At 49.1% G+C, this 15,586-nt stretch overlaps 1 protein-coding gene across 8 annotated transcripts in view; it reads right to left on the reverse strand.

Moving 5' to 3' along the window:
- Positions 1 to 15,586, reverse strand: part of PC (pyruvate carboxylase) — a 233,747-nt gene that overhangs the window by 118,794 nt on the left and 99,367 nt on the right. For all 8 annotated transcript variants that reach the window (XM_043551372.1, XM_043551371.1, XM_043551370.1 and 5 more), the window contains 6 exons: positions 9,563 to 9,698; positions 8,897 to 9,081; positions 7,389 to 7,554; positions 6,754 to 6,899; positions 5,585 to 5,702; positions 5,114 to 5,265 (listed from right to left, as the gene is read on the reverse strand). In XM_043551372.1, the coding sequence (XP_043407307.1) occupies positions 5,114 to 5,265; positions 5,585 to 5,702; positions 6,754 to 6,899; positions 7,389 to 7,554; positions 8,897 to 9,081; positions 9,563 to 9,698 (903 nt within the window). The remainder of the gene's footprint in view (positions 1 to 5,113; positions 5,266 to 5,584; positions 5,703 to 6,753; positions 6,900 to 7,388; positions 7,555 to 8,896; positions 9,082 to 9,562; positions 9,699 to 15,586) is intronic.

Here is a 15,586-nt window from a genome sequence, read left to right on the forward strand (position 1 = left end):
ATTTGTTTGTTCTGAGGCGAATTTTCAAAATTTCCCACAGAACGAAAATCCTGGAACATTTGGACTTGAGGCCATCAAATCAATCAATTTCCAGTTTATCGTTTCATTTCATTTTTGCTCTTAGATGATATCAAAATATGAAATAGTATATATTAGGCATTATTAAATGTAATATATATCAATATATGACATAATATAAAATATAATATGCATAAATATAATTTTAAAATTAACATTAAATTAGAATTAAATCCTAAATTAAAAATTAAAATTAAAATGAATTAAATGAATTAGCAAAGTCCAAAAAACCAGGCAGTGTTGCCTAGTGGCTAAAGCACTGGCTTGGGACTCAGGACTTGTAGGTTCTATGTCCAGCTCTGCCACGGGACTGCTGAGTGACCTTGAGCAGGTCATGTCCCCTCCCTGTGCCTCAGTTTCCCCATCTGTAAAATGGATATAACACCACTGGCCTCCCTTGTAAAGTGCTTTGAGATCATGGGACTAAAAGCTGTAGTGAAGAACTGGCGGTTGTTGCTGTTAGTATAAACCAAATACACTGAAATATCAAAATGATAAAACTGAACCCAAAAGTGCTAAGATTTTGCTTGTGGCACCTTAGAGACTAACAAATTTATTTGAGCATAAGCTTTCGTGAGCTACAGCTCACTTCTCTATTACTTCGACTGTCCTCCTGCATTGCTATGAGCACCTGGCATCTCTGTTCGCCAGAGTGATTTGTCTGGATTTTGTTCAGGGTTTGTACAGAGCCTAGCATCATGGGACCTGCTCCAGGCCTGAACACTTTCCCTTTCTAGCTTTTTGACAAACGCCAGAAGATTTCAACAGAAACTGACTCAGGTGCCCACTGGACCATTAATGTTGATTTTCAATAAGTCTTGGAACAGTGGGGAAGTTCCAGAAGGCTGGAAGAAAGCTAATGTTGTGCCAATATATAAAAAGGGTAAATGGGATGACCCAGGTAATGACAGGCCTGTCAGTCTGACATCGATCCCGGGCAAGATAATGGAACGGCTGATACGGGACTTGATTAATAAAGAATTAAAGGACGGAGATGTAATTAATGCCAATCAACAGGGGTTTATCGAAAACAGATCCGTCAAATAACGATACCTTTTTATGATGAAATTACAAGTTTCCTTAATAAAGGTAAGAGTGCTGATGTAATACACTCAGACTTCTGTAAGGCATTTGACTTGGCACCACACAACACTGTGATTAAAAAACTAGGAAGATATAGCATGAACATGGCCCACAATAAATGGATTAATAGCTGGCTAACTGATTGGTCTAAAAATGTAACTGTAAACAGGGAACCGTCATCAAACAGGTGTGTTTCTAGTGAAGTCCCACAGGGATCGGTTCTTGGCCCTACGCTATTTAATTTTTTTATTGACAACCTGGAAGAAAACAAAATCATCAAACTGATCAAGTTTGCAGATGACACAAAAATGGGGAGAGGTAAATAAGAAAGAATGCAGGTCACTGATACAGAGTGATCTGGATCACTTGGTAAGCCAGGCACAAGCAAACAATATGCGTTTTAATATGGCTAAACGTTAAATGTATATATCTAGGATCAAAGAATCTAGGCCATACATACAGGATGGGGGACTCTCTCCTGGGAAGCAGTGACTCTGCAAAAGATTTGGGGGTCGTGGTGCAGAATCAGCTGAACATGAGCTCCCGGTGCAACGCTGTGGCCATAAGAGCTAGTGAGATCCTTGGATGCATAAGCAGAGCGATCTCGAGCAGGATTAGAGAAGTTATTTTGCCTCTGTATTTGGCAGTGGTGCAAGGTCTGTTGGAATCCTGTGTCCAGCTCAGGTACCCACAATTCAAGAAGGATGTGGATAAATCGGAGAGGGCTCAGAGAAGAGCCATGTGAATGATTAAAGGATTAGAGAACATGCCTCATAGTGAGAGACTCAAAGAATTCAAGCTTTTTAGCTAACAAAGAGAAGGTTGAGGGATGACTTGATCCCAGCCTGTAAGTACTTCCATGGGGAAAAGATATTAGATAATGGGTTTCTCAGTCTAGCCGCCAAAGATCTAACACAACTCAATGGCTGGAAGCTGAAGCTAGACAAATTCAGACTGGAAATAAAGTGTCAATTTTTAACAGTGAGAGTCATTAACCATTGAAAAAACTTATCAAGGGCTGGGGTGGATTTTCCATCATTGACAATTTTTTAATCAAGATCAGATGTTTTTTCAAAAAAAAGATCTGCTCTAGGAATTATTTTGGGGCAGTTCTCTGGCCTGTGTTCTCTACAAAAGGTCAGACTATGATCACAATGGCCCCCGATGGCCTTGGAATCTGTGACTTTATGAAATGTTCATTTTGGACAAAAAGGACATTTTGTGCTGAAACCATGTTGTGATTCAAAATTTCATCCTGATCTTTTATCTCTTTTGTGAAGACACCTGCCTGGGTCTGCAGGGAGCCTAAGCTGAACGTCCTGAGAAGGAGGAACTGGTCCTGGGCATCCCAAGGGGTGTTAACCCCCAAACCCACTGCTCTGGATGGGACCGATCTTAACTCCCAGTTTCCCTTGCTGCAGTCTGGATGCCACCCATTACGACTGCTAGGACAGAATCTGCGAGATACCCCTACCCCATCTCATGCTGCTGGTTGGGACGAAGACCCCAACCTCGCAGAAATCTGAATATGATTCACCACCATGAAGATGAAGCCTCAACCTGTGCCTGTCTCTTTTTAGACATAAGGCACCCTCAACCTCAACACACCCTATCCAGCTGCTGAAATCTGCCCCCTGCTCTAAACCCTAGGCTCTACTCCCCTTCCTGATCCAGGAAAAAAACCTGGGGGTCTGGGCTCCCTGCCCCCCCAGTGCTCTAACTACTAGACTCCATTCCCCTCCCAGATCTAAGGAGAGAAGCCTGGAGTTCTGACTCCCAGCCCCTTCTACTTTAACCCATTAGACCCCACTCCCTTCCTACAGCTGGGAATAGAACCCAGGAGTCCTGATGCTTGGATAAGGTTCACATTTAACATACACACACTGGGAAGTCCAATCGGTGTGCACACACACACACATAAGTTGGCACACATGCACAAAGGGAAATCCAAACTATACACACACACTCATTGTCTCCAGCAGGGGGCAACATCTCATACATGCACACACACTCAGAGCTCACTGCTCTGCTGGGGGCAGCTGACAGATTCCATTATTACCCCAGTTCCCCACTGCAGTCCGTCTGGCTCAGAACTGCAGTGATGCTTTACTAAACTGCAGAGCCGAGGAGCATCCCAGTGGGGTTCTCAGCAGACAGGGATTCAAGAGGTGTGTTCCCATACCGCAGAGCCAGTGGATTTAAGTTTCGACATTCCACCACCACCTCCTGCAGGAGGAAATCAGAGCTGTAGTGTTATTATATGTATTATGGTAGCATGTGGAGACCCCTGACATTGGGCTAGGCTAGTCCCTTCCCCACTCACTGCCTCAGTTTCCCCTCCTTATTTTACTATTTAGACTGCAAGCTCTTTGGGGCAGGAGCTGTCACTCTGTGTCTGCACAGTGCCTGGCACTAAAGGGCCCCAATGTCAGCCAGTGTTTGTGCAGCACTCAGCACAACGGTGACCCCTATCCCAGTCGGGGTCTGTGCCGTGCCTGGCACAATGGGGTCCTGATCTCAGTCAGGTCCTCTAGACGCTACCGTAATACACCTAATAATGAAAAGGATTCCTGGCCACACACCGTAGCCAGGCAGGATGCAATCAGGCTGGCAAGTTGAGCCATCAAGTCCCCACAACCAAGATCAGGTGTTCTGGGAATGAACGCCAGCCAATTAAGACATACAGTGGGCCCTGGCTCTGTCAAGATGCATCATTCTTAACGCCCATCGGATTCAGCTACTCCATCTCCAGTGCGTCTGCAAAGGACTCGGCTACTGAACGTGGGTGACAGAGATGGACAGATGGGCCCCCCTCCCACAACATGGGTTCCCGAATTCAGAGAGCTGTCAGCATGGGACGGTTCGAGAAACCGTGGTCTAATGGACAAGAGCACTGAGCTGGGGGGTCAGGGTTATTGATATTTACCATTTATATTGCAGTAGCCCTAGGGGCCCTAGTCATGAACCAAGACCCCAGTGTGCTAAATGCACAGAACAAAAAGAGGGCTTCTGCCCCCTGGGCTTCCAGCCTGAGGCTAAGGCAAGAGACAAGAGATGGATGGAGCCAGATGGGCAAGTACAAGTAAACCGTGAGACGGTCATGGGCAGCACGATGGGCAGCGGGCTCAGCACACCAACAGCTTGACCACTGGCACGTTTTTTGTCGGCATCACAGCAAAGGAGAGTTTTGAGGAGGGCTATGACGGTGGATAACGAGGTAGCTTTGCAGACTCCTGGGTTCTATTCCTGGCTCTGTGGGGGAGTGGGGTCTAATGGGTTAACGCAGAGGGAAAGCCTAGAAGTCAGCACTCCTAGGTTCTATTCCTGGTTCCGGGAGGAGAGTGGGGTCTAGTTGTCAGAGCAAGGGGGCTGGGAATCAGGACTATTCTCAGCTCTTACGGTGTCTTTGCGGGGAAACTGAGGTACAAAGTCCTGATGCCCATCCACTTTTGCTCTAACCTCCATGCCCCACTCCCCTCCCAGAGCTGAACCCAGAAGTGTTGGCTCCCAGCCCAATGTCCTAGTTACTGGATTACACCCCCCTCCCGAAGAAAGCTAATGTTTTGAGATAGAAAGGAAACAATTTTATACTTCAAAAAGGATCAGTGGTGGAACAGATGATACCAGACAGTTAACATAAGAATGACTGTACTGGGTCAGACCAAAGGTCCATCTAGCCCCGTATCCTGTCTTCCGACAGTGGCCAATGCCACGTGCCCCAGAGGGAACGAACAGAACAGGGGATCATCTCTGTCGCCCATTCCCAGCTTCTAGCACCTCGAAGGCTCCTAAGAAACAATTAAGCCACAACCACCCTTCCCCTAGTTCCCATCCACAGCCCTGTGCTATCCCAGCACTGGGCACCACACACACACAGCTCTTCCAATACCCCTCTATCCCAACCTGCAATCCCCTGCTCTCCCAGCCCCAGGATCTCCAGGGTGGCTCGTACCTGCTTGGCCAGTCTGACGGCATCATTGGTGAGTTTGGTACGGAGCTGGGAGTCGAGGTGAGCCGCCGGGGCAATCTCCACAACCTTTTGGTGCCGCCTCTGGATGGAGCAGTCCCTCTCGTAAAGGTGCACCACATTCCCATACTTGTCCCCTGCAGAGAAGGGAAAGTCAATGCTGATTCCCTTCCAGGGACTGGGTACCCTGGGTCACGTGTAGAAGAGACTCCAGGCAGGCAACACCCAGCCAGTGTCCCCGAACTGTGGTGCTGGATCAGAGCCAGCGCCCCTTAGAGGGGAAAGGCCCTGGTTTCATTCCCTGCCCCTGTGAGCCAGCCAGTCCCCCTGCCCTGGGGCTGGATCAGAGCTGGTGCCCCCTAGAGGGGAATGACGCTGTGTCTCATTCCCTGCCCCCCTAAGTCAGCCAGTTCACCCTGGGCTGGATCAGGGAAGCAGAGGGATATTAGGGCTCACCCAGAATCTGGACCTCAATGTGTCTTGGCTTCTCAATGAACTTCTCCACAAAGAGAGCCCCGTTCCCAAAAGCAGCCAGCGCCTCCGAGAATGCCCGGGTGTAATTCTCCTCCAGCTCCTGTAGGGGGCAGATTGGTGAGAGATTGACTCAGTAGTGCGGCCTAATGAACAGAGCATTTGACTAGGACTCAGGACTCCTGGGTTCTATTCTCAGCTCTGGGAGAGGACTCAGGTCTGGTGGGCTGGGCCGCTGGAGTATAAGTGGCTGGGAGTCTGGGTTCTATTCCCAGTTTTCCCACTGACTTACTGGTGATCTTTGGCAAATTATGAGGTTGGGGTTCCCATTGTCCCTTGTGTTGCACAGAGACAGTCCCTGCCCTGAAAAGTTCAGAGTCTAAAAAGACACAGGGTGAGAGGGGAAACTGCCCAAGAAGGAAAGGGACCTGCCCAAGCTCCACACCAGAGCCAGGGATAGAACCCAGGCATCCTGCCTCCCACTCCAGCACCCATGCTGCCACTATAAGGGTAAGGTCCCTTCAGTCCCTGCTACCATCCACTTTGGAGCAAAGGGTAAAATTAGGGCACCTCTCTCTCTGCTGTGCTATAGAGTGCGTCCTCCAGGCAGTGTAGAGATGTCACACTTCCTGTACACTCTTCATGCAGCCTCGGGGTTTCCTGGGGCTCGCTTCAGACTGGGAGCAGAGACAAAGCAGCCCAGCGCAGGGCTAGCACAGGCTGCAGCCTGAGAGTAGCAGGACTTTTTTGATCATATTTCTGTATATAGTTTCCATTCCCAATAAAAGGTTTGTCTCGAAACCACACTAAGATACCGCATCTGTATTTGCCACCCAGAGACCTCCAGGAGGGGAAATTAAAGAGATGTAGCTGTCCTCTGGCAAGGGGGTGCAGAGATGAGAGATGATACATGGGAGACGGTTTGGCACAGGGACACAGGAAGCCAGCACTGTGGCTGGGAGGTTTTCACATGGGACGCATAGGAGAAGGCTCTCGCACCATCAACACACCAGCCAATCAGAGTAGCTGCAACTGCACCAGCCACAGGAGCAGAAGCTGCAGATGCCACTGATGCTCTCAGCCCCAGAAGCTGAGGCCACGAAGCCACAAGGGTATTAAGGGCAGGTGTGTCTTTGCTCTGGAATCAATGGTACCTCATAGCTGCGCACGACCCTCATGCCCCGTCCACCTCCGCCATACGCAGCTTTGAAGATGATAGGGAAGCCATACTTGTTGGAGAACTCATGGGCCTCACTAAGAGATGATATTGGGGAGTCAGTGCCCGGCACCACAGGGACCCCTAGGAGAGAGCAGATACAGGCATGTCATTCCCAGCTTCGCCACTGACCTTGGGCAAATCCCATCCCCACTCAGTGCCTCAGTTTCCCCTTCCACCCTTTGTCTAATTAGAGCTTGAGCTTTTCAGGGCAGGGACTGCCTCTCGCAGTGTGTCTGTACAGCACCTGGTACAACAGAGGCCCTGCTTTCAGGTGGGGTCTACACAGTGCCCAACATGACCGGGGTCCCTATCTCAGTTGGGCAATCTAGGCACTACTGTAATAAATTTAATGAGAGTGGCTTGCCCCAGCCTACACAGTGAATCATGGGCAGAGCCATCTAAGATGCAGCACTTCCAGCAACACAGCGCCCCCTAGTGCCACTCAGGGGTCAGCCCTGCCTGCATGGAAATGTACCCCATACTGCTCTCCCCACCCCATGCCCTGCAACACAGCAGCCCCTAGTACCACACTGGGGCCAGCACTGGCTGCGAGGGGAGAGCACCCCCTACCTGAAGCAATGGCGATGGCGCGGGCTTCCACCTTGTCACCCATCTTGCGTACCACCTCTGGGCTGGGGCCGATGAAGCGTATTCCAGCATCACTGCAAGCCTGGGCGAAGTCCGAGCGCTCAGACAGGAAGCCGTAGCCGGGGTGCACAGCATCCACTTCATTCTCCTAGGGACACAGACACAGTGGGAGAGGCATTAGAAAAATGGCACATTGGCTCTTTAAAATCCACAGGCCTTCAAGTGCCCAGAAGATTAGGGAAACTGAGGCACGGAGTGGGGCCAATTGAATGTCAGAGGCAGGAATAGAACCCAGGAGTCCTGGCACCCTGCGCTGTAATCTACCAGACCCCATTCCCTTCCCAGAGTCAGGAACAGAACTCCCAGCCCAACCTCAAGCCAATCTAATGTGTAATTATTAATCATAATTAGGGCTGTCAATTAATAGCAGTTAACTCAAGCGATTAATGGAAAACAAATTAGCTACATAAAAAACAGTCACAATTAATAACAGTTTTAATCGCACTGTTAAACAATAATAGAATACCAACTGCAATTTATTATAAATATTTTTGGATGTTTTTCTATATTTTCAAACACATTGATTTCAATTACAACACAGAGTACAAAGTGTACAGCGCTCACTTTCTATTACAGCAGTGCCATGCGAACGCCTGTTCTCACTTTCTGGTGACATTGTAGATAAGAAGCGGGCAGCATTAAGTCCCGTAAATGTAAACAAACTATTTGTCTTAGTGACTGGCTGAACAGAAGTAGGACGGAGTGGATTTGTAGGCTCTAAAGTTTAACATTGTTTATATTATTAGTAATTAATCAACATACAACAATATAACAATTGTGTTATATAATAATTACATATATAGGTAAAAGAAATCTACATTGTCAGTCGCACTTTCACCATCGAGATTGCACTGCAGTACTTGTCTGAGGTGAACTGAAGTCTGTTTCTTTTGTTTATCTTTTTTACAGTGCAAATATTTGTAATCCAAACTAATAATAGAAAGTGAGCACCGTACACTGCGTATTCTGTGTTGTAACTGAAATCAATATATTTGGAAATGTAGGAAAACATCCTAACGGATTTATAAGAAATTTCAGTTGGGAGTCTATTATTGTGTAGCTGTGCGATTAAGACTACAATTAATTGTGACCCTTTTTAATCTCCCGATTAATCGCAATTAATTTTTAATAATTTGACAGCCCTAATATGATTGTTCATGGTTACACATAATATTAATTATGAATCCCATCCTCGTCGGTCCCTTTGCTTTGGGAGGGAGGGATAGCTCAGTGGTTTGAGCATTGGCCTGCTAAACCTAGGGTTGTGAGTTCAATCCTTGAGGGGGCCATTTGGGATCTGGGGCAAAAATTGGGGATTGGTCCTGCTTTGAGCAGGGGGTTGGACTAGATGACCTCCTGAGGTCCCTTCCAACCCTGATATTCTATGATTCTATGAATTGTAACCCCTGCCCCTCACGTTCCTCTCATACCTTGGCTACTTTGATGATGTCAGGAATGTGCAAATACGCCTGGACTGGGGGCAATCCCTTCCCAATGAGATAAGCCTCATCCGCCTTCTGTCTGTGCATGTGCCCTGTGTCCTGCTCGGAATAGACGGCCACCGTCCGGATCCCCAGCTCGGTGCAGGCTCGGAACACCCGGATGGCAATTTCCCCTGCAACACACACACCAAAGAGTGACCCACAGGGGTTTGTGCATGGAGGCAAAGGAGTGTAACCGGCTGCCTGAGTCTGCAGAGAGCCTGAGCCAATCATGCTGTGAGTGGGAAGCTGCCCAAGTGTGACTGGCACGTCAACGATGCCTGAGCTGATCACGCCCAGGGGGAAGCTGACCCAGGGCATCTCAATGGAGTGTTTGCTCCCAGCCCCACTGCCCTGGGCGGCCGTACCAACCCCGCCCTAAGGAAACTCAGTGTAGGGCAGGAGGGGCTCAGCTCCCTGACCCAAGGCTGCTGGCATCAGTATGGGAGGGGGGCAGCTTCCAGCCTTGGTTCTCTGGGAGGGAACATCCTCTGCCACTGTCGTGGGGTGTCATGGTCATGGGACAGGATGGGGCCTCAGCATGGCCACAGAGGAGTTGCTGGGATCCAGTGCTGGGGTAGGCTGGCAGCAACGGGGGCAGGGTGCATCTCTTACCTCTGTTGGCCACCATGACTTTCTTGATGGGCTTGTACTCCACCCGCTGGGTGCTCTGGAAGGCGGCATGGATCAGGGAGAGGCGCTTGGCACGCAGGAACCCGAGGCCCCCTCTCACGAAACACAGCTGCAGCATCTGGGGAGACACACACAGGGGGGCACGTCAGGGTGATGCAAAGGGCAGCACGTGTAGGGAACAGGCACCCCTCTGCAAAGGCTCCCAGACACCAGGGACAGGGGGGAAAGGTTTGGGAGAAGAACCCCCTGCTTCAGTGATTGGGTACGAATACACCAGAGAAAGGGCTCCCTGCAGCCAGATGCCTGACCAACCAGGGCCTCCTGCAGCCAGATCCCCACCTAACCAGAGGCAAAAGGGCTATTTGCAGCCAAGGAGGATGTCTCCCTGGGACTAGTGCCTTAGAGGTGAATGGATGTGAATTCTGCCCTAGGATGAATGAGTCTGAATTCAGAGTGACCCTCATGCTATTTCATCTTGATTATTGTTTGTGTTCCAGCAGCGCCTACAGGACCCAACTGAAATCAGGGCCTCCACTGTGCCAGGCACTGCACAACCCCGACCAAGTCTGGGACCCCGTCAGCGGCACAAACCCAGAGATCAAGGACTCCCTTGTACTGGGTACTGCACAGATCCTGACTGAGATTGGGACCCCTGTAGCGCTGGGCGAAGGGTGGCCCCTGGTATGGGAGGAGGGAGAATGGCCGGGGGGGGGGGGGCACACAGAACCCCCGGCAGATGGGAGGTGTTGCAGGGAGTGCCTGAAATAGAAGCAGATGGTTGGGTGGCACCCAGGGAGCATGGGGGAAATGGAAGGCAGCCATGCACCCGGCCAGCACAGCCTACAAAGCGCGTGACCCTTTCGTTCTCAACTCGAACAGCTGTAAAGGGCTCTTCGTGCAGCAGCCTGAGGAACCTGTCTGCAGCTAGCAAGCGCCTTGCGGTTAAACAGGGAAGTGGTAAAAAAATCACCAGGCATTTAGCAGCAGATTTATTTTTACAGCCGAGAATCAACAGTATCCCGGGCCCAAAATTAGCTTTCAGGTGTCGTCAGGCTCTGGGCTGGCTTCTCCCCCCAGTCAGGTCCTTGGAAATGAGACAAGTGGAACAAAGGAGACGCTAACACAGCAAAGGCAAAGTGGCAGCTTGGCCTGGATAATATTGTCAGGGACTGGGTGCGTGAGAGAGAACTGAGTGGAAGGGAATGGGATATGGGGCCTTTCCCCTTGAGAGGGCACCAGCTCCAATCCGGGTCCATGGCAGGGGACTGGCTGGCTATGCAGGGTCGGGAATGGAATATGGGGTCTTTCCCCCCCGGGGGTGCCATCTCTGATACAGCCCCAGGCTCAGAGGACTGGCTGGCTCAGAGGGGTGTGGACTGGGAAATAGGTCATGGGGCCTTTCCCCCTTAGGGGGCACCGGCGCTGAGCTGGTTCCAGATTGGGGGGGCTGTCTAGGGAAACTGGCTGGGTGCTGTCCCTCTGTGACCCAGGGTCCCCACTCCCTGGAAGGGGATAGGCACTGATCCCCCCTTCTCTGCAGCAACACATAGGGCAATGTGGTGCATTGTTATGAGCCTCTCCTTAGGAGGCAGGTTTTCCTGCCCTCGGATTGTTCTTGTGGCTCTTTCTCTGCAATGATTCGAAGTGCGCACCCCAGAGCTGGAAGCAGTACTGCAGTCACAGATGATGCATACAGAGGTGATGCCACTTCCCCCTCCTGCTCGACCCCCACCCCTGCTGATCCACCCCAGAATCATGTGAGATCGCAGCCCTCGCATTGCAGCAGTAGCTCACGGTCATTTGGTTTACAGAACCGAGGCCTTTGTGGAGCCCCTGAATTCCAGGGTACAGCCCCTGGCCTGTAATGCACCTGATGTGCCCTGTGCCTGGAGGTACGCCCTTGCCTCAGGCTGTATTCGAGCGCACCTTGCTCAAATGACCCTAGGTTCCCAGCGGCCAAGCTCCCTTTGTGCAACTGACCCTCTTTCTCCCTCCGCCGAGCTTTGCGCCAACTGAAAACTTTACCAGGCACAGGTAGTGACTGTGTGAGCCCCCGCATCATGCCCGGAGCTCACAGCCAGCAGGCGTCCCAACATTGCAAACCAAAACATTCAAAAATCATGAGGAGGGCCCTACCAAATCCACGGCCATGAAAAGCACGGACCGTGAAATCTGGTCTCCCCAGTGAAATCTCGTCTCTTGTGTGCTTTTACCCTATACTATACAGATTTCCTGGGGGAGACCAGCGTTTCCTAAACTGGGGGCTGCCATAAATATAAAAGGAAGGGTTTCTGTATACAGTGTTATAAAATCCCTCCTGGCCAGAGACAACATCCTGTTACCTGTAAAGGGTTAAGAAGCTCAGCTAACCTGGCTGGCACCTGACCCAAAGGACCAATAAGGGGACAAGATATTGTCAAATCTTTGGGGGGTGGGCGGAGGAGGCTTTTGTAGTGCTCTCTGTTTACGTGGTTGTTCTCTCTTGGGACTGAGAGAGGCCAGACGGAAATCAACCTTCTCCAACCCATCCTAATCCAAGTCTCCAATATTGCAGTCAGTATAGGTAAGCCAGGCAAGGCGGATTAGTTTATCCTTTGTTTTATGTGAACTTTCCCTGTGTTAAGAGGGAGGTCTATTCCTGTTTTCTGTAACTTTAAGGTTTTGCCCAGAGGGGGATCCTCTGTGTTTTGAATCTGAATACTCTGTAAAGTATTTTCCATCTGATTTTACAGAGATGATTTTTACCTTTCTTTTTTTTTAATAAAATCCTTCTCTTAAGAACCTGACTGATTTTTCCATTGTTCCAAGATCCTGGGGTTTGGGTCTTTGATGATTTTGTAACCAATTGGTTAGGATATTATCCTCAAGCCTCCCCAGGAAAGGGGTGTGTAGGGTTTGGGGGATATTTTGGGGGAAGACGTCTCCAAGTGGTCTCTTTCCCTGTTCTTTGTTTAAAACGCTTGGTGGTGGCAGCATACGGTTCAAGGCCAAGGCAAAGTTTGTACCTTGGGGAAGTTTTTAACCTAAGCTGGTAAGAATAAGCTTAGGGGGTCTTTCATGCGGGTCCCCACATCTGTACCCTAGAGTTCAGAGTGGGGAAGGAACCCTGACAGGGGTCCTGACCAAAATGGAGTTGTGGAGGTGGGGGGGGGTGTTACCAGGTTATTTTAGGGGGGTCGTGGTATTGCCACCCTTACTTCTGCGCTGCCTTCAGAGCTGGGCGGCCGGAGAATGGCGGCTGCTGACTGAGGGCCCAGCTCTGCAGGCGGCAGCGCAGAAGTAAGGGTGGTAATACCATACCAGGCCATCCTTGCTTCTGCGCTGCTGCTGGCAATGGCTCTGTCTTCAGGGCTGGGCTCCCGGCCAGCAGCCACTGCTCGCCAGCTGCCCAGCTCTGAAGGCAGAGCCACCACCAGCAGCATACAGTAAGGTTAGCAGTAATGCAAATAAGAAGTAAGGTTAGCAGTAATGCAACCCCCCCCTGCAATAACCGTGTGACCCCCCCCACAACTCCTATTTGGGTCAGGACCCCTACAATTACAACACAGTGAAATTTCAGATTTAAATTGCTGAAATAATGAAATTTACTATTTTAAAAATTGTATGACTGTGAAATTGACCAAAATGGACTGTGAATTTGGTAGGGCCCTAATCATGAGTCAGGCCCCTCAAAATCATGAGATCGTCTTAAAAAGCATGAGATTTTTTAAAAGAATAAATATCCGGTTCTTTTTATTTAGCCTTCAGGGGTCCCATTTTCAATTTTTCTCCCTAAATTGAACTGGCAGAAATTGTCTGGAAATGAAAAACTGACAGGCTCACATGCCTCCAGGATTTAAGAAAACACACCAGGAAGGTTACGGGTTGGCTTGATCACAGTCTATAAGTACCTACAGGAGGAAGAGATATTTGATAAAAGAGGGCTCTTCAGTCTAGAAAAGGTCTAACAAGATCCAGTGGCTGGAATTTGAAGCTGGACAAATTTGGACATGGAATAATAAGGTGCACTTTTTTTTTTTTTCACAGTGAGAATTAACCATAAGAACAATTTACCAGGGGATGTGGTGGATTCTCCATCACTGGCCATTTTAAAATCAGCTTGTGATGTTTTTCTAAAAGCTCTGCTCTAGTTCAAATGGGAATTAATTCAGGGCCAGGCCTATGGGCTGTTATGCAGAAAGTCTGACTAGCTGATCAGTAGTCCCTTCTGGCCTAAGAACCTCTGAAATATCACCAGACTTGTCAGTAGTGTTATAACCACCATGATCCACAGTCCATTTCAGAGTCACTGCTTTCCCCCATCCGGTAGCATTCCACCGAGCCACACAGTGGGCCAGGAGACAGCTTCATCGTGGAGCAAACTGTGATGGAAATAATTTGTTAGCAAATTGCCTAATCTCCTGGAGCCAAATAGCAAAAAGCACCCTCTTTCCTCTAATTAAGTACAAAACACAAATAAAAAGAAAAGCCCAGTATTGGTTTCCCCTGGCTTCTTTGGGAGTCAGGAGGATAGAAAGTGATTGCAAATGCCTCCCAACCTCTCTTAACGAGATTTTCACCGCTCCAGGCTTTAGGCATGCCAGGAGCAACACAGTGTACAATTCTGTCTCCCTTAGATCTGCTTTCCTACTTTGGTTTTTCTGCACAGATCCAACACTTTTTATAAACCTCACCCAGCGTACGAGAATTTCAGAAAGAGAAACGGATGTCGGGTTGGTATTTCAAGAGAGAATGGCAACTAAAAAGCCCCACAAAACACAGGCACTGTTGTGGACAACACTCAGAACTGGGAGTCAGGATGCCTGGGTTCTATTTACAGCTCAGCCACTGACCTCACAGAATCATAGCAGTGTAGGGCTTGAGAGGCCATCAAATCCAGCCCCCTGTGCTGAGGCAGGACCAGCTAAACCTCGACCCTCCCTGGCAGGTGTTTGTCCAGCTTTTCTTAAAAATCGCCAGTGATGGGGATTACACAACTCTCTTGGAAGCCTGTTCCAGAGCTTAACTGCCCTTAGAGTCAGAAAATTTTTCCTAATATCTGACCTCAACCTCCATTGCTGCAGATTAAGCCCATGACTTCTTGTCCTGCCTTCAGTGGACATGGAGAACAACTGGTCACAGTCCTCTTTATAGCAGCCCTTAACATATCTGAAGACTTTCAAATCTCTCCTCAGTCTCTTTTCTCAAGACTATATGCCCAGAGTTTGTAACCTTTCCTCATAGGTCAGGTTGTCTTCTAAACTTTTTTCCTTTTTAGTGCTCTCCCCTCGACTCTCTCGAATTTATCCACTTCTTTCCTGAAGTGTGGAGCTCAGAACTGCACACAGTACTCCAGCTGAGGCCTCCCCAGTGCTGAGCAGCGAGGGACAATTACCTTCCAGGTCTTACGTATGACACTCCTGTTAATATACCCCAGAATGATATTCGGCTTTTTCACAACACCATCACATAGTTGACTCATATTCAATTGATGATCCACTATCACCCCCAGATCCTTTGCTGCAGTATTGCTGCATAGCCAGTTATTCCCCATTTTGTAGCTGAGCATTTCATTTTTCCTTCCTAAGTGCAGGGGCTTTGCAGGTATCTTTACTGAATTTCATCCTGTTGATTTCAGAGCAATTCTCCAATTTGTTTTGAAATTTAATCCTGTCCTCCAAAGTGCTTGCACCCCCTGCCAGCTTGGTGTCATCTGCAAATTTTATAAGCATAGTCTGCACTCCAGTATCCGAGTTACCAATGAGAACATTGAATAGAACCAGACCCAGGAATAATCCCCGAGGGACCCCACTAGATATCTCCTCCCAGTTTGACAGCGACCCATTGATAACTACTCTGAGAGTATGGTCTTTCAACCAGCTGAACACCCACTTCACAGTAACTATGTCTAGCCACAGTTCCCTAGTTTGCTTATGTGACTGTAATGTGGGACTGTGCCAAAAGCCTTACTAAAATCAAAACATACCACACCTACTGCTCCCCCTCCTCCCCCGCACTAGACCAGTA

This window comes from Chelonia mydas, chromosome 7 (genome assembly GCF_015237465.2).
Source record: "Chelonia mydas isolate rCheMyd1 chromosome 7, rCheMyd1.pri.v2, whole genome shotgun sequence".
Lineage (NCBI taxonomy): Eukaryota > Metazoa > Chordata > Testudines > Cheloniidae > Chelonia > Chelonia mydas.